At 39.6% G+C, this 26215-nt stretch overlaps 1 protein-coding gene, 2 long non-coding RNA genes and 1 pseudogene across 3 annotated transcripts; 1 reads left to right on the top strand and 3 right to left on the bottom strand.

Annotated features, from left to right (window-relative positions):
• Positions 1-4696: 4696 nt before the first annotated feature.
• On the bottom strand, positions 4697-8720 carry LOC131025731 (uncharacterized). The gene is made up of 2 exons (XR_009102185.1): positions 5633-8720; positions 4697-4970 (listed from the first exon to the last, which is right to left on the bottom strand). It is a non-coding gene; the product is annotated as an uncharacterized LOC131025731 (long non-coding RNA).
• A 1828-nt stretch (positions 8721-10548) lies between these two features.
• LOC131025734 (uncharacterized) lies at positions 10549-13024 on the bottom strand. Its single transcript, XR_009102186.1, has 2 exons — positions 11853-13024; positions 10549-11190 (listed from the first exon to the last, which is right to left on the bottom strand). It is a non-coding gene; the product is annotated as an uncharacterized LOC131025734 (long non-coding RNA).
• Positions 13025-19011: 5987 nt separating this feature from the next.
• LOC131025724 (germin-like protein subfamily 1 member 16) lies at positions 19012-19887 on the top strand (annotated as a pseudogene).
• A 3398-nt stretch (positions 19888-23285) lies between these two features.
• Positions 23286-25694, bottom strand: LOC131025716 (cytochrome P450 71AP13-like). Its single transcript, XM_057955510.1, has 2 exons — positions 24625-25694; positions 23286-24250 (listed from the first exon to the last, which is right to left on the bottom strand). The coding sequence occupies exons 1-2, from the start codon at positions 25558-25560 to the stop codon at positions 23618-23620; spliced, it is 1569 nt and encodes a 522-aa protein (XP_057811493.1). The 5' UTR covers positions 25561-25694; the 3' UTR covers positions 23286-23617.
• Between the last annotated feature and the right edge of the window lie 521 nt (positions 25695-26215).

Below are 26215 nucleotides of genomic sequence, written 5' to 3'. Positions count from 1 at the left end.
CAATCTCTTCCTGTTTCATGGTGTAATATTAATAATCAGAAACTAGAATTCGCCATCTCCATTCTCCACGCGGGAGAAACAAGAACAAACCTATATCACACGCAGACGAAATTGAAACCAAAACCTCTTCCAAAGAAGATGTTATCTATTAGTGACTAAAAATTAAAGTTTAGGGCATTTTTGTTACTTTTGTGATGCTTCAGATATTTGATTCTTTTTATGCATAGTTGAAGACATTTTTATTAAAATATCAACAATTCCAGTATTTAAATGTAATTATGTATAATTTGGACAATTTCTATTAAAAATCAATAATTATAGTACGAGCATTGAACTTTATTTCTTTAATAATTAAGGCATATCGTAGTATTCGGTCTCATTTTGTAGGCTTCTCTAATAGTAGATAATTAAACTAATACAAAGAATAAACATCATTAGTGCCCGGTCTATTCGACGCCCAAAACTTAAATGTGGTATTTTAAGTTTGAAATGAGATGATGCTTAGAAGTTCGACGTTTAAAAGTCTGATATAGTCTTTCAAGCTCCGAATGATGATCTTGTCTTACAAGGTTCAAATGAGATTATGCTCAAATGACACATGTGGTGTTAAATTATTTTTATCCGTCAAATTAAAAAAAATTATAAAAAATAATAAATCATGTAACAATAAATGTGACACATTAATTTTCCACCATATCCTACGTCAAATTTATATACTCCCTCCATCCCAAATCAATAGGTTATAGGGCCTGTAAATAATGAAAATATTCTTTTTAAGTGAAAAAATATACACTTATGGGTAACAATGACATTTGGTGTAAATTATGAGTCGAGTGAGTGTATTTGTTTTGTGCATTGATTTTTTCTTTTTGAAAAGTGACCTATTGAATTGGGACGTCCAAACAAAGAGGAGACAAATATTAAAATAGTAATTTTGTTTAAGTAAAAGTTAATAGTAACCATAAAAATAATAGTAATATATTATTATAAACACTTTTACAAAAATATCCTTTTATTATTTTATTTTAAAATTTATCAATACTTTATAAGAAAAAAAATTTTATTTTATTTCTAATTTACAAAAATAATCTAAAAAACTTAAAATACAAAAAAAAAATCTCAAAAACCCTGAACCCCACATCCTAGCCAATTGCTTGCCGCCCGCCTGCTTTGCTACCCAGAACTCAGGCCCGGTGGCGGTCACTGCCGAACGGACGCCGTCATCAAGTTGTCGCCTGCATCGACCCGGCCCACCTACAATTTGTATCATCAATCTTCACATCTGTCTTTGCTGGTTTACCGGAAAAATTTAATCGAAAACGTCAACCTCTTGCGCAGCACCACCTTAAAGGTCTGTGTGAGACCGTCGGGTTCGAGGGTTTTTTAGGACAATAACTTAGGTTGATTTGGAAATTAGGACAAAAATTTTCGAACTTGTAAAAATAGGACACTAATTTTTTTTAGAGTAAAATAGGACATTAATTAATAAGTGTTGCACCCGCAGGACATTTCTCGATCAATTATCGGTCGAGAAATATCCTATTTTTACGACGATTATTAATTAGTGTCCTATTTTACTCTAAAAAATATTAGTGTCCTATTTTTATAAGTTCGAAAATTTTTGTCCTAATTTCCAAATCAACATAAGTTATTGTCCTAAAAAATCCTCTGACTCTGAGACCGTCGCCCTAGAATGGAGGCACGCGGGCGAGCATCACCTGTGCTACAGAGGAATCTAATGTAGAGGTTCTTCCCTACAATAGCACATTTAATATCTTGTAGTCTTGCAAATCTATTCGACCTGTGCAAGTCCACATAAAAGGACCAAATGATGCACCAAAACTAGTTAGCTATAGTGTGCTTTATGCTAGAAACTTCAACATACAAATATACAAAACAAAAGCTTGAACAACATAAAAAACTAGATGAAAATGATTCAACATGAGCCTAATCAATAAAAAAAAAATAATAACTCAAAATAAAAATAAAAATCATCTATCTATTGAAATGGGTTAATGTTGGAAATTGGTTATTGAGTTGACCAATGTTTGACTAATTTTCGAGTACCGAAAATATTTAATTTAGCACAATTAAATGGCACATAATCGATCTACGTTTCGAATAGATAATCGTAGTATATTTACATACTCAAAACCAATTTTCGGTGAGTGAGAAATAATTAATCAAAGTTGGGTACTTGAAATATGGAGTTGTGGAAAAGTGATAAGCATTAAAGAAATCTTAATATTTATCACACATTGATTTGTTGATGATAATTAAAGACAGTATATAAGTTATTACATCACTACATGTAATAAAACTGTGTGCACACGCAATGGGCTGCAAAGCCCACACGCGCGCCCCCGATGTCTGACCCCGACCTCTGCCTTGAACTTGGATCTTGGAAATTGGTCTTTGGGTGGCCTTTGGGCCAAACCTTAACTCCCAATTGACTTATTATTTTGGACAAATGATTTCTTGGCCCAAAACGAACGAGACCCAATCTGTTGGGCCCATGCGTGCACACAGCTGTTGACCCCGCGATTACTGTACCATAACATGTAACATCCATCATAATGAGATGGGAGGGAGTTACAAGGCTGAATTCAAATAGGACAGTCACACCATGGGTGGACTGTGCCTATAAATAGGACAGTCACACCATGCATAACATCGACCAGATTTTCTGCATACTAGTATCACAAGCATTCTCTACACTCATATAGTTTAGAGCTCTGTTATCGCCTCATTCCAGTTCGCCGGAGCTCGTTGGTTTGCGGTGCTGCTACCCCCGAAACGCAGCCGTTTTATCTTTGAAGACGACATGTCGTGAGCACTACCGGGGCGTATCTCGTTTTGCGGATAGAAGATTCTCCTCGACTCGGTTCTATTTTTCTATGGGTTTCATTCTCGTATTTTTCAATATTGTTTAGTTCATTGTAATTTCTTAATAGGTCAACAAAAAGACCTATTTATAGTCTCAGGGTAAAATACAGTGTAAAACCCTAAAGGAAACATAAAAAACGCATAAAAAATAAGAGTGGCCGGATACGCGGCTGCTAGTGCGGCGGTCACCGCCTCTTGTACAAAAATCCCTATAACCGCGGCGGACACCATGACGGTCGCCGCGCCCATGCCGTATACTCGGCGGTCCTCGCGGTGGGCGCCGGCTAGGTTGCTACCGGCTTCCTATTTTTCCTCCTTTGGGCGGCAGTCGCCGGCAGTCTGCTGTAGGGGTGAGCATCGGTTCGGTTCGGTGCAAAACCGAACCAAAAACTCAAAACCGAAAACCGAACCGATGCTTAAATTTGGCACCGAACCGCACCAATTATAGGTGCCAAACCGAACCGAAACCGAACCGGCAAAACCGTCGGTTTCGGTTTGGTTTACCAAACCGATGCCAGTTTTTTTTTTCTTTTTTTCTGAAAAAATCAATTAAAATCTGTAAACTGAAAGGGAAAGCCGAGAAGGGGGTAGGCCACGCCAGAAGGGGAAGCCGAGAAGGGGGTCGTCGCTGCGCATGGACTCTGGGTAGTCGACTGAGCTGCCGTCGGAAGAGGGACGTCGTTCTCGCCACTGGAAACTGGAAGTCGAGTCTGGGCGGCGACGCGGACTGGCGGAGGCAGGCGAGTCGCGGAAGGTCTGGGCTAGAGTCGGCGATGCGGACGGCTGGAGTCGCAGGCGAGTCGGCGATGAGCCGACGACGGGCGGACGGTGGGTAAGGACGCCGGAAGAGTAGAAGGCGAGTGAGAGGCTGGAAGCAGAACTTGAAATGGAGATTGGAGAGAGGAGCGGCGCCTAGGGCAGAATGGAAGGGAAGGAGTCAGATTTTCACTTAGGGTTTTCTTTAGGTTAAAATTAGAAAATTAAATATATATTATAAAATATAAATATTTAATAAAAATTAATTTTTGTCGGTTCGGTTCGGTTTAAAACCGAACCAAAAACTCAAAACCGACACCGAACCGAAATTTTTCGGTTTTTAATTTCTGAAACCGAACCGAAAACCGAACCAGTACAACTGGGACCGAACCGCACCAATACCGTTCGGTTCGGTTCGGTTTTCAGTGTCGGTTCGGTTTCTGCTCACCCCTAGTCTGCTGTCCCTTCCGTTTCTTCGATTTTCGAGCCTTTCGAGCTCGTTTCTTCTATTCTCGCACCTGGAACACTTGTTACTCAACACTCGGACCTTCATTATCCATATTTAGCTTTCAAAACACACGAACTTATAACAAATAGCTAAAATCATACCCAAAAGTAATATAACAAAAGAATATGAAACTTAAATCAAATGATATCACAATCAAGCATAATCCTAGCACTTTAAGCACTAAAACACTTATCAAAACAATGTAAAATGAGTGTTTATCACTCCACTAGAAACTGAGAAATCAGGTGGAGGCTGCAAAGCATTGTTGGGAATGGCATAGGAAAAATTCGGGTGATTCATATTGTTGGGGTGGTAGGGTGGATTCCCTCCTTGCTGTCCATGCTGGAAATTCTCATAATTCTTGTCATTAATGTAATTGGCGTCTCCTACGCCTGTCGGGTCTTTCACAGCTGGCTTAGGTGTCACGACCGGCCTTAATTAAGGATAATTAATCCGGGAAAACCATGACTGGGGAAGGGAAATTACGAAGCGGGTTTAGAAAGGGGCGCATAAAAGAATACTCAAAGAGCTTGAATACGCGTGAAATATTCCTTAAAAAGGAAAAAGGCATAGTTCGCATAAAAAGGGTACTCAACGAACTTGTATAAGCGTTATATTCCTTAAAAGGAAAAAGGCATCGTTAGGGGCTTGGCTAAAACATTATCAGAGTTTGCAACGGAAGGTGTAACTGAAATAATTAGTGTTTACAGCGGAATGCATAACTGAGATACATGTATGAAGACATGTATCCTTTCTGAGCCTACTTTAAGTTCAACAAAAACTCCACTCAGCAACACTTCATCGCCCATCACAACTCAACCTGCACAAACATAAACATACGAAGGGCTGAGTACAAGAGTACTCAGTGGGCAGTGCCAAGCATATAACATAATATCAACAACAAAACACAACTTCGCATAAGAGGCATAAGTTTCTTTCAAATCCTTTGCTCATTAAACATTTCCATATTCATAAACAGCATGAGCGCATTCTTCATCATTAACAATCATCAACACGCATCGTGTCGTGGAGAAGGCCTTCCCCAACGAACACGGGCATCGCACCGTGAAGGGGGCCTCCCTCAGCGGTCACGGCATCGTACTATTGAGGGAGGCCTCCCCCAATAGACGCTGTAACACTGGCATACTGGCATACTGGCATCGCGCCGCGAGAGAGGCCTCTCTCAGCGGACACGGGCATCGCGCCGTGAGGAAGGCCCTCCTCAACGGACACGGCATCGTACTGTTGAGGGAGGCCTCCCCCAACAGACGCAAGCATCAATCACAGGCATAAACTTATTAGCGTAAAGCATTCAAGCGTAAACACTTAAGTCGTAACAGCATAGCGTAAATCATTTAGCGTGAAGCATAAAAAGCTTAAGTCATTTAAGCGTAATAAAGCATACCACACTTGAAGATCCAATTTGCATTTTAAAGCATTACACTTGCATAGCATTTTATTTACGCATAAGAAATTGTCCACCTGATAGCAAAGTTTTGCTAAGGTACTGTGACTCCTTGAATAGTTCTTACTCTCGCTCTTGACCTTAATCACGAGAATATAAAATAAGACATTGGCTCGAGGAAAATTCTCAATTAATGAGAAAGCGTAATTTAACTATTATGCATGAATCTGGTATGCATGAACTAATCTTCTGAGCAATAATCAGGGAATTTCTATTGTTAATCCAGGCTATCGGATTTAAACAAAAGCTAAGTCTCGTCTCATGAAGCCGGATAATTAACTAAAATTAATCCGTTCTCTTCGGGATGTTCTAAACCGTCAATTTAATAAACCCCGCTCCTCGTAGTCAATAGAAAATAAATAAATAAATACTTCAACTTATTCGTCTTATAACCTCAAAAACTCAATCGGGCTTAATAAATGGAAGAAAGTATTGTTGTAAGTTTAATTAATTAAAAGACTCGACATAAGGCAGCCTAATAATTAATTAAGTAAAAGTGGGCCTGAATAATTATATAAAGGGCCCAATTGAAATGAAGTAATAGAGGCCCATCTGAATAAAATAAATAAGGCCCAACTGAAGTAAAATAATTGGTTAGTTGGGCTCAAATAAATAAATCAATCAAGGTCCAGCTCAGATAATACAACAGCCCAATTAAAATACAATGTAGTTGGGCTTTAATGAAATAAACCATAATAGCTTGCTTTAAAGTCTGAAGTCCAAAACAATAATTAATAAACTGGGCGGCTCATTTACTGAATACGAATCGGCTCACCCACTGATAAATAATTGGGCTCCATCAAAAATTGATACTGCTAGGCTTAGCTCAAATGAGTAACTTCAGCTCAAGCTTTAAAAGAATTAAAGCCCATCTTAAAAAGTCTTCGACCCAAAACAATTAAAATAGGGGTCCAAATAATAATTGAGGTTTGGAATAATAGCCCATCATAAAATATGCATCAGCCCAATTCCTTAAATAAATCAAGCCCAATAGAATTAATGAGAAGGCCAATTAAATTAAAGATTGGCCCAGTTCGAATTTAATGAAAGCCCAATCAATTAAATTGGAAGCTCAATTCCTTTAAAATAAAACAAACCCAAGCTCAAATAATTCTGCCCAAATAATATAGATAAAGGCCCAATTCGAATTTAGATGTGAAGCCCAAGCCATTAAAATTCAAGCCCGAAAATTAAAAGGGAAAAGCCCAAACAATTAAATATGAAAGCCCAAACAAAAGAAATAAAATTAAGCCCATTCTAAAAATCAGAGGCCCAACATAATAGAATAAAAACCGGCCCAACAACTTAAGCCCATTCACTCTTTCCTTCTACATTTTCGGCCCAATAGCCAAAGCCCAACAATCCAGGCCCAAAACACTTAAAATCTGTAGCCCACAACAGTTAAAACAAGGCCCAATATCTCGGCCCAAGAGAAAATAAAATAAAGCCCAATTGAATCTCTCTCTCTTAAAATGTCGGTCTCTCTCTCTAACTCAAAACACATTCTCACCTTTCTCACAAAGCCGATCGGCTTATTCTCCTCCGCTAAATCTGGTCGGCTGCCTTCTCCGGCCGTTCAGCCGTCGCTTGCTTCGGCCGGCGTCGTCTGTTGACGCGTCTAACCCCGGCACCGTTCTCTTTCTGCTCCTTTGGTCCATCCGCAGAACCCAATCGAGCCCTGAATCTAAGGAAGTCATCGCCGATGTCGCACCTCCATCTGGAATCCGACGGGCGGTCGCCTCCTGGAAGCAGCGCCGTTCGTCTCCCATCCTCATAAATCCCGCTCTGACGTCGAGCCCTGAAATCGGGAAGGTCGCCGCTGCTGTCACGCCCTTGTCTGGAGCCATCGCCGCCGTCTGGAGCGGCTGCTGCTTCGCCTGGAGTCGCCGCCGACTGCTGCTGCTCGTCCGGTGGTCAGCGGTCGTCGTCTGGGAGAGCGCCGTCGTCGGTCGCTGCTGCTCCTTCGTTCGGAATCCGGAGAATCAGTCGGCCTCTCTCAACATCAGTCGAGATTCAGTCGCCTTCTATGCTCCAACCGGCGTCGGCTGCCGCCGAGCTTAGGTCCGGCGTCGTTCAGCTTCCGCCAGTTCCGTCCGGCGTCGGGGTTCGGCAGTTGCTTGGGCAGTCGGCCCTTATTCTCCAAAGCTAAGTTTAACTTCTATGCTATTATAAATCCTCGTTCGTGAATCTCTTGATGAATTATAGCTATCAAAGTGTAATATACACCCATTTCCTGAAGCTTTTATTCTATGTCGATTATGCAAGGGTTCTACTAGCTATAGTGGTCTGTTTCTGTATCAAGAGTTTCTTAGTGCCTTGTGAAGGAAACATAGGTAAAAATTTGATTTCGTGATTGCTTAATCCATCTATGCATATATATACACACTTGTATACTATGTATTTCCTTTTAAACATATGCTTGATGATATGATGTATGAACTGGAGCTGAGCTTAGTATATACCTTCTATGCTTGTTGTTGGTGGCTTTTGTTGTTGATTTCTCCAGATGATGGGTGGGAGTGAGTTGCTGTAAATTGATGTTTGTGATGGTGTTCGACTATGCAAGAAATTCTCTGTTATAACATTGCTGCAGGTATAAGGTAATGTTAATGCATTCTTGCGTGTGGTGGTGGGGAAGGGAGTTGGTGGAGTGCAAAGCTTGGTGGAGAGCAAAGCTTGGTGGACACACCTTTTCCTTTTCCCTTTTCTTATTCTTCTTTCTCTTTTCTTCTTTATGCAAATGCCAATTTATTGTGGTGTAATTGGAAGGTATGAACGAAAATTGGTTGTAAGAGTTTGTAAAGTATGAGAATGAGATTGATGAATAAATGAAGTATATCCTCATGCCTTGGTGATGCTAATACTGTAATAAAATATTGGCTTCGATTTTCAATCATCTCATTTCTGTATCTTGCTTGATATCTTTTTCCTTTCCTGCTAACTTAATAAACTGTAATATAACTTAAATTAAATCCGTAGATTTAATCTGCGTTGCAGTCGAAATAATTCCTCGACTTCTATGCACTAATAAATATAACTGCTTCTGTTTTTCGATTAATAAATAACATGACTTTGCTAAGTCAGTTACAACTTGGAAATAATAATTATTGAATGGCTCAATAATCCGTCGCGTTTTTTTTTTTTTTTTTTTTTTTTTTATACGTTATAAAAGTATAAAGCTAAAATAATAACTCCGTTTCTGATATAAAAAAAAATCAGGACCATAAACTGGATTCATTTATAAAAATTGCATTTACTAATTTTAATCATAATTAAAAGAGCGGGCTACTACATACTACCCCTCTTAACAAAAATTTCGTCCCGAAATTTGCATATCTCTGCTAAAACAGTTCGGGGTATTTTTCATTCATCTTGTCTTCAAGTTCCCGCGTAACTTCTCTTGTCTGCGATGTCTCCATAAGATTTTCACTGATGTGATTGAGGCTGATTACGCAAGTGTCTACGTATTGCTGGCAAGGGGTGCGGGTGTTCTCAATTGCTGAACCTCGTTATCTGTTGGGGCATTGCGTGGAGTAGTGACCCTTTTGTCCACAATTGTAACAACCGTTAGTTCCAGTCCGACAGACACTCCTATGCATCTTACCACAATTTGGGCAAGGTGAAATTCCTCTCTGACTTTGGCTACCCCCAGTTGACTCGAGGTTAGTCTGTGCCTCGTGCCTTGGTTGAATAAACTGTTCGGCCCGTTCATATTCTTGCCATACTCGCTTATTAATCGGATTGATATTGTCTTCATTGTTGTCCCACTTGCGCTTCCCTTTGAGAGTATGCGAGGCTCCTGGTGGATCGTTTGGCGTTGAGATCAATGGTGGGGCTAACTTGTCCGACGGCATTGCAGCTTCAATGTCAAGTGCCCTGTTCAGAGACTCCGTGTATGAGAGTCCTCCGTGGCTTGCTAGAGCCATCTTAATTTCGTAGCGCAGTCCGGCACAAAATTTCTCTGCCATCTTCTCCTCTGTGTCCACTTGTTGTGGAGCAAACCTCGACAGGTTGCAGAATTCCTTGTCGTATTCAACCACATTTTTCTTTCCTTGCTTCAACTCGTAGAACTCAGCTTCTTTCTTCTTCCTATAGCTTTTTGGAATATATTTATCATATAATCCTGTCTTAAAATCTTCCCAAGTATAACTTGCCCATTGTTCAGGTGTCAGAATTTTTCGACGTGCTTCCCACCAGAAGTCAGCTGATCCTGTTAGCTGGAATGAGACGCAAGATAGGCGCTCCTCATGAGTACAACGTAGAAAGTTGAAAATACGTTCCATTGCACGCACCCAAATCTCAGCTTCAGCCGGTTCACTTGTTCCGTCAAACGTAGGTGGATTTTGCCTTAAAAAGAGTTCTTCGACTCTCCTAGTCGGGGGCGGAGGGGATGGGTTATGTCCTTGAGCATCTTGTGGTTCTTCGGGTACAGCGTTACGATTTCTGCGATTGTTATTGTTTCTCGCAGGGCGTCCTCTCTTAGGCGGCATTCTGATAGCAAAGATGTGCCAATTAGTACACTCTAGCATAATCTAATACAAGCCTCAAAAGAATTCTTGTACAGGTTAACTTATTCTAACTTGTAAACAAGTCATAACTCCAATGACAACATTGATGTAGTAAGCTCTAAGGGTTCTTAGCATCTCATTTCCATGAGTCATATCAATTCTTAAGCATATAATATCTCATCATCTAAACTGGATACTTAGGCATAAGTCATGGAGATTTATAGCGGCTGTAAAATCATGAGCTTAAAAATTATTCTATACGCATCACTTATCTTGCTGCCTTCACTATAGCCACCAAAAGATACAATCTAATTTCTTCTATGTTTGCTTCTATGTTCTGTAGTAGTGGTGATCTCATAACTTAATAGCTCTATGTTCATATGGATTCATTCCATAGGCATACTTAATCGCGCTTGCGTAAATCATTTCATTCAATAACAACATAACAAAGCTATTGACAGTTACTCACTTTGTTATTACGATAGTTCTCACTTTTTGTAAACATTAACTCAAAACTTGGAATAGCTTACCATTCTGCTTCGTTGAGTGTGATGCGATGAAGTGCTGAGCTTTGTCGATTGAACTCTAGACACTTTAGTGATCCATTCTAAGTTTGGCTTAAATAAACTCTTAGGCTCAGAGCAAACGAACTGCTCTGATACCACTCTGTCACGACCGGCCTTAATTAAGGATAATTAATCCGGGAAAACCATGACTGGGGAAGGGAAATTACGAAGCGGGTTTAGAAAGGGGCGCATAAAAGAATACTCAAAGAGCTTGAATACGCGTGAAATATTCCTTAAAAAGGAAAAAGGCATAGTTCGCATAAAAAGGGTACTCAACGAACTTGTATAAGCGTTATATTCCTTAAAAGGAAAAAGGCATCGTTAGGGGCTTGGCTAAAACATTATCAGAGTTTGCAACGGAAGGTGTAACTGAAATAATTAGTGTTTACAGCGGAATGCATAACTGAGATACATGTATGAAGACATGTATCCTTTCTGAGCCTACTTTAAGTTCAACAAAAACTCCACTCAGCAACACTTCATCGCCCATCACAACTCAACCTGCACAAACATAAACATACGAAGGGCTGAGTACAAGAGTACTCAGTGGGCAGTGCCAAGCATATAACATAATATCAACAACAAAACACAACTTCGCATAAGAGGCATAAGTTTCTTTCAAATCCTTTGCTCATTAAACATTTCCATATTCATAAACAGCATGAGCGCATTCTTCATCATTAACAATCATCAACACGCATCGTGTCGTGGAGAAGGCCTTCCCCAACGAACACGGGCATCGCACCGTGAAGGGGGCCTCCCTCAGCGGTCACGGCATCGTACTATTGAGGGAGGCCTCCCCCAATAGACGCTGTAACACTGGCATACTGGCATACTGGCATCGCGCCGCGAGAGAGGCCTCTCTCAGCGGACACGGGCATCGCGCCGTGAGGAAGGCCCTCCTCAACGGACACGGCATCGTACTGTTGAGGGAGGCCTCCCCCAACAGACGCAAGCATCAATCACAGGCATAAACTTATTAGCGTAAAGCATTCAAGCGTAAACACTTAAGTCGTAACAGCATAGCGTAAATCATTTAGCGTGAAGCATAAAAAGCTTAAGTCATTTAAGCGTAATAAAGCATACCACACTTGAAGATCCAATTTGCATTTTAAAGCATTACACTTGCATAGCATTTTATTTACGCATAAGAAATTGTCCACCTGATAGCAAAGTTTTGCTAAGGTACTGTGACTCCTTGAATAGTTCTTACTCTCGCTCTTGACCTTAATCACGAGAATATAAAATAAGACATTGGCTCGAGGAAAATTCTCAATTAATGAGAAAGCGTAATTTAACTATTATGCATGAATCTGGTATGCATGAACTAATCTTCTGAGCAATAATCAGGGAATTTCTATTGTTAATCCAGGCTATCGGATTTAAACAAAAGCTAAGTCTCGTCTCATGAAGCCGGATAATTAACTAAAATTAATCCGTTCTCTTCGGGATGTTCTAAACCGTCAATTTAATAAACCCCGCTCCTCGTAGTCAATAGAAAATAAATAAATAAATACTTCAACTTATTCGTCTTATAACCTCAAAAACTCAATCGGGCTTAATAAATGGAAGAAAGTATTGTTGTAAGTTTAATTAATTAAAAGACTCGACATAAGGCAGCCTAATAATTAATTAAGTAAAAGTGGGCCTGAATAATTATATAAAGGGCCCAATTGAAATGAAGTAATAGAGGCCCATCTGAATAAAATAAATAAGGCCCAACTGAAGTAAAATAATTGGTTAGTTGGGCTCAAATAAATAAATCAATCAAGGTCCAGCTCAGATAATACAACAGCCCAATTAAAATACAATGTAGTTGGGCTTTAATGAAATAAACCATAATAGCTTGCTTTAAAGTCTGAAGTCCAAAACAATAATTAATAAACTGGGCGGCTCATTTACTGAATACGAATCGGCTCACCCACTGATAAATAATTGGGCTCCATCAAAAATTGATACTGCTAGGCTTAGCTCAAATGAGTAACTTCAGCTCAAGCTTTAAAAGAATTAAAGCCCATCTTAAAAAGTCTTCGACCCAAAACAATTAAAATAGGGGTCCAAATAATAATTGAGGTTTGGAATAATAGCCCATCATAAAATATGCATCAGCCCAATTCCTTAAATAAATCAAGCCCAATAGAATTAATGAGAAGGCCAATTAAATTAAAGATTGGCCCAGTTCGAATTTAATGAAAGCCCAATCAATTAAATTGGAAGCTCAATTCCTTTAAAATAAAACAAACCCAAGCTCAAATAATTCTGCCCAAATAATATAGATAAAGGCCCAATTCGAATTTAGATGTGAAGCCCAAGCCATTAAAATTCAAGCCCGAAAATTAAAAGGGAAAAGCCCAAACAATTAAATATGAAAGCCCAAACAAAAGAAATAAAATTAAGCTCATTCTAAAAATCAGAGGCCCAACATAATAGAATAAAAACCGGCCCAACAACTTAAGCCCATTCACTCTTTCCTTCTACATTTTCGGCCCAATAGCCAAAGCCCAACAATCCAGGCCCAAAACACTTAAAATCTGTAGCCCACAACAGTTAAAACAAGGCCCAATATCTCGGCCCAAGAGAAAATAAAATAAAGCCCAATTGAATCTCTCTCTCTTAAAATGTCGGTCTCTCTCTCTAACTCAAAACACATTCTCACCTTTCTCACAAAGCCGATCGGCTTATTCTCCTCCGCTAAATCTGGTCGGCTGCCTTCTCCGGCCGTTCAGCCGTCGCTTGCTTCGGCCGGCGTCGTCTGTTGACGCGTCTAACCCCGGCACCGTTCTCTTTCTGCTCCTTTGGTCCATCCGCAGAACCCAATCGAGCCCTGAATCTAAGGAAGTCATCGCCGATGTCGCACCTCCATCTGGAATCCGACGGGCGGTCGCCTCCTGGAAGCAGCGCCGTTCGTCTCCCATCCTCATAAATCCCGCTCTGACGTCGAGCCCTGAAATCGGGAAGGTCGCCGCTGCTGTCACGCCCTTGTCTGGAGCCATCGCCGCCGTCTGGAGCGGCTGCTGCTTCGCCTGGAGTCGCCGCCGACTGCTGCTGCTCGTCCGGTGGTCAGCGGTCGTCGTCTGGGAGAGCGCCGTCGTCGGTCGCTGCTGCTCCTTCGTTCGGAATCCGGAGAATCAGTCGGCCTCTCTCAACATCAGTCGAGATTCAGTCGCCTTCTATGCTCCAACCGGCGTCGGCTGCCGCCGAGCTTAGGTCCGGCGTCGTTCAGCTTCCGCCAGTTCCGTCCGGCGTCGGGGTTCGGCAGTTGCTTGGGCAGTCGGCCCTTATTCTCCAAAGCTAAGTTTAACTTCTATGCTATTATAAATCCTCGTTCGTGAATCTCTTGATGAATTATAGCTATCAAAGTGTAATATACACCCATTTCCTGAAGCTTTTATTCTATGTCGATTATGCAAGGGTTCTACTAGCTATAGTGGTCTGTTTCTGTATCAAGAGTTTCTTAGTGCCTTGTGAAGGAAACATAGGTAAAAATTTGATTTCGTGATTGCTTAATCCATCTATGCATATATATACACACTTGTATACTATGTATTTCCTTTTAAACATATGCTTGATGATATGATGTATGAACTGGAGCTGAGCTTAGTATATACCTTCTATGCTTGTTGTTGGTGGCTTTTGTTGTTGATTTCTCCAGATGATGGGTGGGAGTGAGTTGCTGTAAATTGATGTTTGTGATGGTGTTCGACTATGCAAGAAATTCTCTGTTATAACATTGCTGCAGGTATAAGGTAATGTTAATGCATTCTTGCGTGTGGTGGTGGGGAAGGGAGTTGGTGGAGTGCAAAGCTTGGTGGAGAGCAAAGCTTGGTGGACACACCTTTTCCTTTTCCCTTTTCTTATTCTTCTTTCTCTTTTCTTCTTTATGCAAATGCCAATTTATTGTGGTGTAATTGGAAGGTATGAACGAAAATTGGTTGTAAGAGTTTGTAAAGTATGAGAATGAGATTGATGAATAAATGAAGTATATCCTCATGCCTTGGTGATGCTAATACTGTAATAAAATATTGGCTTCGATTTTCAATCATCTCATTTCTGTATCTTGCTTGATATCTTTTTCCTTTCCTGCTAACTTAATAAACTGTAATATAACTTAAATTAAATCCGTAGATTTAATCTGCGTTGCAGTCGAAATAATTCCTCGACTTCTATGCACTAATAAATATAACTGCTTCTGTTTTTCGATTAATAAATAACATGACTTTGCTAAGTCAGTTACAACTTGGAAATAATAATTATTGAATGGCTCAATAATCCGTCGCGTTTTTTTTTTTTTTTTTTTATACGTTATAAAAGTATAAAGCTAAAATAATAACTCCGTTTCTGATATAAAAAAAAATCAGGACCATAAACTGGATTCATTTATAAAAATTGCATTTACTAATTTTAATCATAATTAAAAGAGCGGGCTACTACATTAGGATTGTCAACAGTCAAAGCAGCGATTTTCGCATTCAGCTCTGCTAGCTGAGTAGAAATCAATGCCATAGGATCAGAACTGGAAACAGCTGCCACCATCTTCAACTGAACTATTTCTGATGGCCATTGATAACTCGTGGCAGCCATAGTCTCGATGATGTCCATCGCCTCAGAGCTTCCTTTCTTGAGCAGAGAACCACCCGCAGCTGTGTCCATAAACATCCTTGTGCGTTCCCCGCAAGCATTGTAGAACATGACTACAAGTGCACGTCTTCATCAAAACCATGAGACAGACACTTTCTTAGCTTCTCTTGGTATCTTTCCCACGTTTCCGCCAGTGTTTCTCCCTCGAACTCCTGGAACTACACAATATCCATCTTCAACTTCAGGGTGAGGCCAGGAGGAGAAAACTTGCGTAGGAACAGGTGCACTACATCCTCCCATGTAGGATTCGTTCCCAGTTGCAGCATATGGTACCACGACTTTGCTTTATCTCACAGTGAGAAAGGGAAAAGACGAAGACGGATAATGCCATCCGATACTCCATTCATCTTCACCGTGCTATACAGCTCCAGAAATTGCGCCAGATGCGCTTTGGGATCTTCCACAGCATTCCTTCCATACTGGTTCTGCTGCACCATAATAATTAGTCCAGTCCTCAACTCAAAATTGTTTGCATTGACTATGGGAGGCTCTTGATACTGATATTGGGGAATGAATGCCTCATCGATTGGAGACTGCTTCTGATCCTCCAGGTGCTGTTGAGCATCCAGTAATTTCTGCAGCTGCTCCTTCAGAGCACGAACTTGTTCAACAGTAGCCATAGTATTCAGTGTGGTTGATTCGCCTGGCTTTTAACGAACACATGCATTCAATTTATTAATTCAATTACCAATTTAATCCAGCGTTGATGAAAGATCACAACACTATTCATAAGCTTCTCTAACGAACACCTATGAACGTAGATTAATAAATCTCTTATCGCATTCAAGACTCAAAGGAATAAATTAACTCCCAACAACACACAAAGAATAGCTTCCTATAGCTTCACTTATCGCATTCAAGACTCAAGGCTAACACTACATTCTGCATTCTTGAATCAGCTGAACAATTATAACATTCAAAACTCAAACTGAACAGCTAGACATGTAAACTATTGATCAGATAATTCACAAGTAAACAAGCACCAGGAATTATGAATCACGAGTTGGAGGGCAAATTGATATCATTAAATTAAGCACACATATTCAATCAACTATGTACAAACCCTAGGTTCAGATTAAGGAACTAGCCAGACATAGCAAAAGAAATCATAAACATAATTAAAAAAAACAGCAATTGAAAGAACTGAATTAAATAAAAACTCTGAGTAAAAACGATTGTAGCAATCTTGAATCTTCAATCCTTGCAGAAATCCAATCCAAGCTCTAAAAACTGGAAAATAATGAAAGCTAAAAGCTATATATAGAACTTAAAACTAAAGTGTGGAACCCTAAATAGGTCAAATAAAAGACCTATATATAGGCACATGAGAAAAATACAGTCCGGAGCTCAAAAAACACTGAAAAACTCATATAATAATCAAATCCCGGACACGCGGCGGTCACCACGGCCTTTGCAAAATCTCTTCACAGTGCGGCGGTCACCACGGTGATTGCCACAAGGGTGCCGCCATCGCCGTATACTCGGCAGTTTACTCGGCGGTCGCCGCCTGGGCGCCGCCGTTTTCACAAAAATCCTATTGGCGGCGGTCGCCGCGGTGATCGCCGCGTAGTCGCCGTTGTTTTGCTTCTGCGCACGACTTTCTTGTTTCGGCCATATATTCCTTGTTTGAACTCGGATTTGCAAACCGTTTGCGCTCACGAACTCCAATCGAGACGAACTACAACTTCTATTTCAGACCAATTTTCTAAATTCGAACTCAATATTCCTGTAAATTCCTTCAAAGTTTGAGCATGTATTATGTTTCACAAGATAAAGCAATATAAGCACAAAACAATCATCCAACACTCAATTTCCTATAAAATTGGCATCATATGAACATAAAAACTATAGAAACATGAGTGTTATCAATAAGTCTTTAAGCTTTAATTTGTAGTAATGAAGGTTAATTAGGATTTATTAAATTATATAATACTCATTATTATTTTTATAATAAGTATTATTAACACAATGAGGTCAATATGGACACGGGTGACGGGTGACGGGCATGACTCAAAAATATCAGGATTTGGGATCCAAAGCGACTTTAGATATGAAGCTAAAGTAGCAGGTTCGTAACATTGACGGCATTCAACATTTTTGAAGCTGCTTGCATAGATATGTATAGAGTTGTGTTCAAGGTTTAAGTAATATTTTTGGCTATGGCGAAAATGAAAATTGAACTAACAGCCTTGACTTTCATATTCAAAGCAAGGAATTTGATTCAGAGCAGCTGATTGGTCAGGCTAGTAACTTAAATGTCTTTGAGAGTCTCAAAATGCATTTATATCTGAATATTCTGCATGGGAATAATAGTAAAAAAATTGACAAATGACAAGGGTAAAAGTAGTTTTAAAACATAACATATCCTTAAGTAATTATTGAGAGTGTTCTAATTACACACACATATATATATATAAATATATATAAATAGGAGAACCACCAATAAGACCCCCTATTTTTAGTGAAATCTTAGACACGATATATATCGTGCGTTTATTTTATCAATCATATGGTTGATATTGTACCTACAGGACGCAATTTTTTTTTTTCTTAGGGTTTGAATTCTGGAGGGAGCGAAATATTTTAAATTTCGTTATTCATCAGTATATATTGCATTCATCAGTATATATTGTCTTGTTTATCAATATATATGTCTTATTCATTACTAATTTTTTAAATTTTGCTATTCATCAGTATATATGTCTTATTCATTGGAAAATAAGGGTCTCAGTGTCTCACGAAAAAAAATGATCTCATTTAAGCGCACCCCTTTATTTCGTGAGAATGGGGAATCAATCACAGCCCTTTATTTGGACATGAACAATGATTGTTCAACATTAAGTCATGAACATCGCTGTTCATGCGTCACATGAACAACGGTGTTCATGACTTACTGTCATGAATAGGGATGGCAGTGGATCTTGGACCCGGTCCAGATCCGTGGATCCAGATCCGTTTTACGGATCTGGATCTCAAATTTTTGGACCCGACGGATCTGGATCTGGATCTGGATCTCAGTTTTGAAAACGGATCTGGATCTGGATCTTGAAATTTTAGATCCGGATCCGGCCCAGATCCGACCCGTGGATCCGTTTTATTTTATATATATATATATATATATATATTTTTTTTTATTTAGTTTACTAATAATATTAACTAAATTAAAAATAATAAATAAATTATATTCAAAAGAATAAAAACTAAAAGTAATTAGATAAAAGTATTTTGTGTTATATTTTTCATGATGGAAATTAGATGTTGTTGATTTTGTGAAATTTTTTTAATTTAATTTAAAAATAGTAGATCCATGGATCTGGACCCGTGGACCCGCGGATCTGGATCTGGATCCAAAATTTTCAGATCCGCGGATCTGGATCTGGATCTGGATCTAGTATATGAAAACGGATCTGGATCTGGTATTGGTCAGACCCGGTCCAGATCCGGCCCGTTGCCATCCCTAGTCATGAACATCGTTGTTCATGTGCTTATGTTCATGTATTTTATGTATTTGTTCATGGTTTCTATATGAACATCGTTGTTCATGCATTTTTGTTCATGTATATTATGTATTTGTTCATTGGTTCGCACATGAACATCGTTGTTCATCAGTTTGCACATGATCCTTTCCCTATATATATATATATATGACATATGAACCATTTTCAACAGTTAGATCGTGAAGATCTAAAGATGTAAACTTAATGAGTAATATAGAAGGCTAGTGTTTTGTTCTATAATGGGTGTTTCCCATGCTAAGAAGGTAAGAAGAGAAAAAGAAACAAGCTGCGTGAGTGAGTTGCATATATATATATAGAATAAAATTATACTAAAACGAAGATGAATTTTTGTTTGGGTGCCATCGTTGTTATGTTATGGTGGGCTTCGATTGCGAATGCATCAGATCCAAGCCCTCTTCAAGATTTCTGCGTTACTCTTCCTGATAATATCTCTGATGGTAAAATAATATTGTACTAATATATATTACGCTTATAATAATAATTTATAAATATATGTTTGCATTTACATGTAGTTTTTGTGAATGGGATGTTCTGCAAGGATCCGAACATGGTGATTGCAAAGGATTTTCTTTTCGAGGGTTTAAACATCAACCCACCCCACACCAACCCGAAGCTTTGTTCTTATTGGAAGGCACTCTGTACGTTGGGTTCGTCACTTCCAATCCTGCTAATCCTACGCAGAGAAACAAGCTCTTCGCCCAGTACTTGAAGCCCGGAGACGTCTTTGTGTTCCCACAAGGCCTCATCCACTTCCAGCTCAACGTCGGCAAGACCAACGCCGTTGCATTTTCCTTCTTCGGCAGCTAGAGTGCGGGCCTCAATACCATTGGTAACGCCGTGTTCGGGTCAGACCCCAAGATTAACCCTGATGTGTTGGCCAAGGCCTTTCAGATTGAGAAGAACATCATCGACTACCTCCAGGCACAATTATGGCCCAACCTCATCGCCTAAAGTAAACATATGTTGTACCCACATTACTTTCCTCGGCGTTCTACGTGTCGTTTTTTTTTTTGATTAAGTGTCGTTTTAAATTTTAATAGAATCAAACACTCTTTCACTTGGAAAGCTTAATTAATTTGTATTAGTGTTCCAAATTATATTATCATTCACGCAGGGGAAAAATTAGTACTTGTGATCTTTTAAATTCGTACAAAAGAATTTTGAAAAGAAAAATAAAAAATATTTCTAAAAAATCACAATCGCATTTAAATTACATTATAATATTAAAATAAAAAAAAATTAAATACGATAAGGTCTGGCTTAATATAAGCTAACAAAAAATTCAGCACAATAACAATTCTGTGTCTTTTAACATATAATTATTATTTTTTTCTTCCTAGTTTTAACTACGAGGGATAATAATTCTTTATTTATAGATCTAATTTGTAAATTTTGTAGCTGACCCACAATTTGTATTTTAATGTTTGAGTAATGTTGTGTGAAGAAAAGAGATCTAGAGAGATATGGAGAGAGAAAGTAAGATAGAAGGATGAAAGGAAATTTCATTTGCGACTGAATAAAAGGCAATACAGTTAGGTTTGGCACAAGCTTCAGCGAATAAAACGTAAAATAAAAGTTCTCCCAAGTAGCGATTGTTGGAAATATGGTTTTAATGCCATATCTGGAAATTATTATTTAATTAAATATTTATTATTTAATTAAAATAATGATTGGATGTTAATCTACATCTCGAGTAGATCAACGTGATATACTTGAAGTCTCAAAACCGATTTCCGATGAGTGAGATATTGTATGTCAAAGTTTGGATGTTGAAGAGGGAAAATAAATGCTATCCCACATTGGAAAACATAGAGATGTTTTTCATGTATAAGAATAGCAAAGCACATGGAGTTAATAAATTGACTTGTGGGCTTGCTAGTGGGCTTGATCTAAGTACTAGCCTCGCGCGCACACACACACGCGCGCCGCCGCCGCCGACGATCGATCGGACGGACGACGCCGCCGCCGCCGGACGAGCGGGTCGGGTACGGGCCGCGGCCAAGGACTTGGATCTTGGCAATTGGTGCTTTGGGGCCCAAACTATTTTTTGGACCAACTCCACTGGGCTTTTTATTTATTGGCCCAACAGAATTTATTTTGGCCCAACAGAATTTAATTCCCAAGCCCAGCCCACTTCAGCAGCAACCCAGCCCACACAGCAACAGTTGTCAGCAGCAGCAGAAGGTGCAGAAGCAGAAACACGCCTGCTACGACTTCTGCATGCGTATTCAATTTTGCAGCTAAGTTTTCTTCAATAGCTGCGCCCACCGGCCACCTCTTCAACGTTTACAGCTTCCAGCCACCGGAGTTGAATTCAATGAATTGAATTCATACTCACCACATGCCTATAAATAGGCCTATGGAGAGCATGCAGAAAAACACTACAAAATCCTGCATTCTGCCATTTATAAACAACTCTCTCTGCAAACACTTGTGCTCAGTTCTTGATCCTATTTAGTTCGCCGGAGCTCGCCGGATTGTGGTGCTACATCCGACGAGACGTAGTCGTTTTACCTTTGGGGAAGATACGCCAAACCGAAGAGCACTACCGGGGCGATAATCTTCTTGCGGGAAGAGATTCATCTCGACTCGACTTTGTTTATAAGTATAATTTATTTATACAGTGTATTTCAGTTGTAGCAAATTATTTGAGTTGTAATTTCTCAAATTATTTACTTTGTAATATTCTCAATTATTTTGAGTCGTAATTTCTCAAAAATAAATATTTTGTAATATCTCGATCGTGTACCCGGTTTTAACAGCGATTTCTTTTAAACATGAGCTAGAAATATTCTGTCTTCCTTGAAGTTAAAAAGGTGGACATGCGATCCCCAATTTCCTCAGCCGAGCTTCTCTTTCCCTTTAGCAAGATTAGATTTTTTCTCCAACATATCATTTTTTCGCCAATCATTCTCATGACAAATTCATGGTTGAATGTTGTGATCAAATATGTGAATCACAATTGCGTATCAAATTAATCAAGGAAGAATCTTATTTTCTTAATTTGCTTAATATCTATGCATGCATTTAATTATAGTTGTAGTTTTTACATTATTGGTTATGAGTGACCAAAGATGTTGAGTCAGTGATAACGAAGAATATGACAAGCATATATGCATGACATGAGGTTTCTTTTGTTGGCAATGGTAACAAACAAAAGAGAAATTCATTTATTGACAATAGTATACAAAATTCTTTTTGTTAGAGTAAAATTTTGTACCCTATTATATTGTCATTATGTGATAGTATCCGTAGATATAGCTTTCCCAAGTTACAATATCTTTTATATTGTATTAAATTGCATTTGAGACAGCTGACAGCATACACTTGCGGATTTTTATGCGATTCTTATGGATTTGTACGAGTTATTATCTGCTGATTTAATAATAAAGTATTGTTGGAGAATAATTACAGATAAACTCTGCCTTCATTGATTGAGTCTTCATCCAACTAGAAGTCTTGTTTTCATTCAAAGCTAGGAAAGAATTAACTTGGGCTACAAGACAAGATTGAGGACGTGAAGACTATATAAGGAGACCATACTATTTTCTCGTTCAAGATGGTTGGGGAAATTTCGTGCCAAACTGATCTCGCCATGTAGTCGAGAATTATTATGTACCTACTATAGGTCTCCCTGGACTTGACGTCTGTTCTTGATACTGTACATTTCTTTTTATTCTAGCAAAAGAGGTGTTTCATGTGAGGAATGCACTATTGAGCGTACATTGTAAAAGAGTTGTAAACTCTTTCTTTATTTGGTTCTTATTTCTCGAGGGATTAGGTGGTGGACGTTGGTGTTCACACCTAGGAAGTTGGTCGTTGTTCCAACTTTCAATTATCCACCTATGGTGAAGTTTTGGAAAGTTATAGAGGTAGTCCAACTTTCAATTATCCACCGTTGGAAGAAATATGCTCTTGACAAGCATAACATGAGGTTTCTTTTGTTGACAAACAAAAAAAAATCATTTATTGGCAATACTATACAAAAATTCTTCATATTCAGACATGCACGATTCATCGAACCAAGAGTGAAGAACACTAGTACTAGACATTCATATATAAACAAAAAGTCAATTCTATTCGATGAAAGAAAAACCACCCATAAGAATTCGAAAGAAAACAAATGATTGATGGATAGGCTGCGAAGGTGAGCAATGTATGCGGCTGTTATGTGGTGAGCCGTACGTGCAATGCTGGTGGACGGTGTTGACGAACAAGTGGCGACGACAGCAATAAACAGCCATTTTGTGTAACTATTGTTTCATTGTTCTCCACAAATACGACGCATTAAGCCATATTTATTGTTTCATGTTCAATTTTTATCCATTCAATTCACAAAAATAAATGACAGCAATAAACAGTCTTTTTGTGTAACTATTTTAAATAACATTGTTGGTTTCGTGGAAGCTATGATAGGAAAATTTTAGGGAAAATTTTATTGAAATAGAGTTTTGCTTGAGTTGCTACAGCACACTCATATATTCTACTTTGTTTTACTTGATTATATTACAAATGAGAGCAAAACTATTTATAATGTGTAATGGGTGATTCTTGAGATACTTGATATTAATAACCTAATGCATGAGACTTTTAAGATGCTCCACTTATGAATCTGACTCTTAATCTAATCAATACTAAATATGAACTAGTACTCAAAAGGATCAAGATTTAAATTATCTAGCTCATTTAACACCCCTTCTTAATTTGTAATCATGACTTACTATGTGAACTTGTCGAATTTGTCGGAGGTAGCTTCTAGCATTAAGTATTAGTCAGGTATGTGAGTTGTGGAATTCAGAAAAATGCGGTTTGGCAACGACGAGGAGAGGCGATTTCCGGTGCATTGTGATGCCGAAAACTTCGGTCATGTCAAGATGATGGGGCTGAACCCGCGGCGGCAGCTCCCAATCAAAACTGTGAAGAAGCTGCGCCAATCCCATCTCCACAGTTGCCGCCCCGAACGTTATCGCAGGGCAGCTTCTTCTTCCCGCTCCGAACGGGATCAGCTCGAAATCTTGGCCCCTAAAATCGATCTCCGAATTCAAGAATCTCTCTGGCTCAAACTCGTCTGGATTCTCCCAGCACTCGGGGTCCCTGCCTACGGCCCACGCGTTGATGAAGACGCGCGTTTTAGCAGGGATGGTGTGGCCGTTGATGGCGATTTCGGCCATGGATTCACGCGGGAGAAGGACCGGCGCGGGGGGGTGCAATCTCCAGACTTCTTTGATGAGGGCTTTCATGTAGTGGAGGTGAGGGAGATGGGCTTCAGACACCAACTGTTTTGCTCCGACTACGTTTCTGACCTCGGACTGGACCTTTTGGAGGATTTTGGGATGGGTTAGCAGCTCTGTCATGCTCCAGTCCAAGCTTATGAATGTTGTGTCTGTTCCTGCTGCAAACATGTCCTGCAAACTCATTCCCCATTATTTTCTTGCTTAATTATATCTAACTGACACGATTATAGGGGAGAAATTACAATTTTTTTACTCAAATGTAAAACTACATTAAAATTAGTAACATTATATGTTATTAAATCTCGTCATTTAGACTAAAGGAGCACTATCAAGTTGGACAGGAATCAGTCAAGTGAAGACTACATATCTATCATAAAGATGTGAGACATAAATTTAACCTCTCAGTCCTCTTAAAACATCAGTACAAGTGAGGGATTTTGTTTTTATAGTATCATATTCTGTACTTAATTTCAATCACCAAATTATATATCCATGAAACTATAAATCCTGAAAACAAATACGAAAATAGTATCATAAGTACTTACCAAGAGGATAGCTTTGACATTATCCATGTTGAGAGGAATCTCACCATCTCCATTCTTCTGCAACTCAAGCAAAATATCCACAAAATCCCTGTTTTGCCCTTCTCTGCAACTCATCCTCTCCCTCTCCTCAATCACATCACTAAAAAGCTTATCAAAACGCTGGAAAGCTAGATCAACTCTAGCCCTATGCCCCGTCAGCTTGTGCAAAAACTCCATCGATGGGAAGAAATCTCCCATGGAAAACCCTCCAAGCAATTCTTGATACTCATCAAGCATCTCTTTAAACCCAAACTTCTCATACTCTCCTCCGCCGCCGGAGAAATCCTTGCCGAAAACGATGCGGCAGAGGACGTCGTTGGCGTACAGATTGAGCAGCTTCGACAAGTCGACAACGGCGGCGGCGGAGCCCGACACGCGGGCGGCGAGTCTAGAAGCCTCTTCCTCCCTAACGAAGGCAAACGATTGGACCCTCTTGGCGCTGAGCAGCTGGAGCGTGCAGAGCTTCCTGACGTTTCTCCAATGGGGGCCGTAGGGGGCGAAGGCGATGTCGGTGCAGTTGTAGAAGAGGGCTTTGGCGGCGAAGATCTCGGGTCGGGTCGCGAGGGCGAGGTCGTGGGTTTTCATGGCTTCCTTAGCCGCGGCCGCTGATGAGAGGACGACGGTGGAGATCTCGCCGAGCTGGAGGTGGAAGAGCGGGCCGTATTTCCGGGCTAGAGAGAAGAGAGAGAGGTGGGGGTGCTTGCCCAGCTGGTGGAGGTTGCCGATGATGGGCAGTTTCGGAGGGCCCGGTAGAGTTGTAGTTGTGGATTTGGAGACAAGTTTGAGAGAGAGAGAGGAGAGAGAGAGGAAGATTAGCGCGGTTAGTATGGGAAGAAGGTAGCCTTCATCCATCAGCTGCTGGAATAGATTCATTGGGTTCTGATTCTTCTCTTCCATGATTTGCAGAGTACCGGTTTGTAAGGGAGAAGCTCTCCTTATTTTATAAGAGTTAAAAAGTTATTTTTTTATATAAAATAAATCAAAATATTCATAGTGAATTTCGGGTTTTCTGTCAGAATTTTTTGTACTAACTAGTACTCCCTCCGTCCACAATTTAAAGCCCCACTTTGATGTGGGCACGAAGACTAAGAAAGCTAAAAATGGTGATGTGGATGAAATAAAAGGGTAGTTGACTAAAGTGATAAAGTAGTTGACTAAAGTGTTAAAGGTGTTGTGTGGTGGGTCCACTAGTGATAAAGTGTAATAAATATAGTACTCCCTCCGTCCACTAATTATTGGCCTAGAAGGCAAAACACGGATTTTAAGAAAAAGTGTAGTGAGTGGAGAAAGGGACCCACAAAATATATTGTTTATTAGTTGAGTGGAGAAAGGGACCCACAAAGTGTATTGTTTATTAGTTGAGTGGAGAAAAAATGTAGTGGTTATTGGGACCCACCAATTAAAAAATTATAAAAACTTACTATAAATGGGTAGGACATTTTTTAGTGGACGGACCAAAAAGAAAAGTAGGCCAACAATTAGTGGACGGAGGGAGTATATAAAAATAATAAAGGTGTTGTAAGGTGGGTCCATTAGTGGCAAATGGTAGTAA

This window comes from Salvia miltiorrhiza, chromosome 1 (genome assembly GCF_028751815.1).
Source record: "Salvia miltiorrhiza cultivar Shanhuang (shh) chromosome 1, IMPLAD_Smil_shh, whole genome shotgun sequence".
NCBI lineage: Eukaryota > Viridiplantae > Streptophyta > Magnoliopsida > Lamiales > Lamiaceae > Salvia > Salvia miltiorrhiza.
The sequence above is the reverse complement of the archived record's forward strand: the minus strand, read 5'-3'. Positions and strand labels throughout refer to the sequence as shown.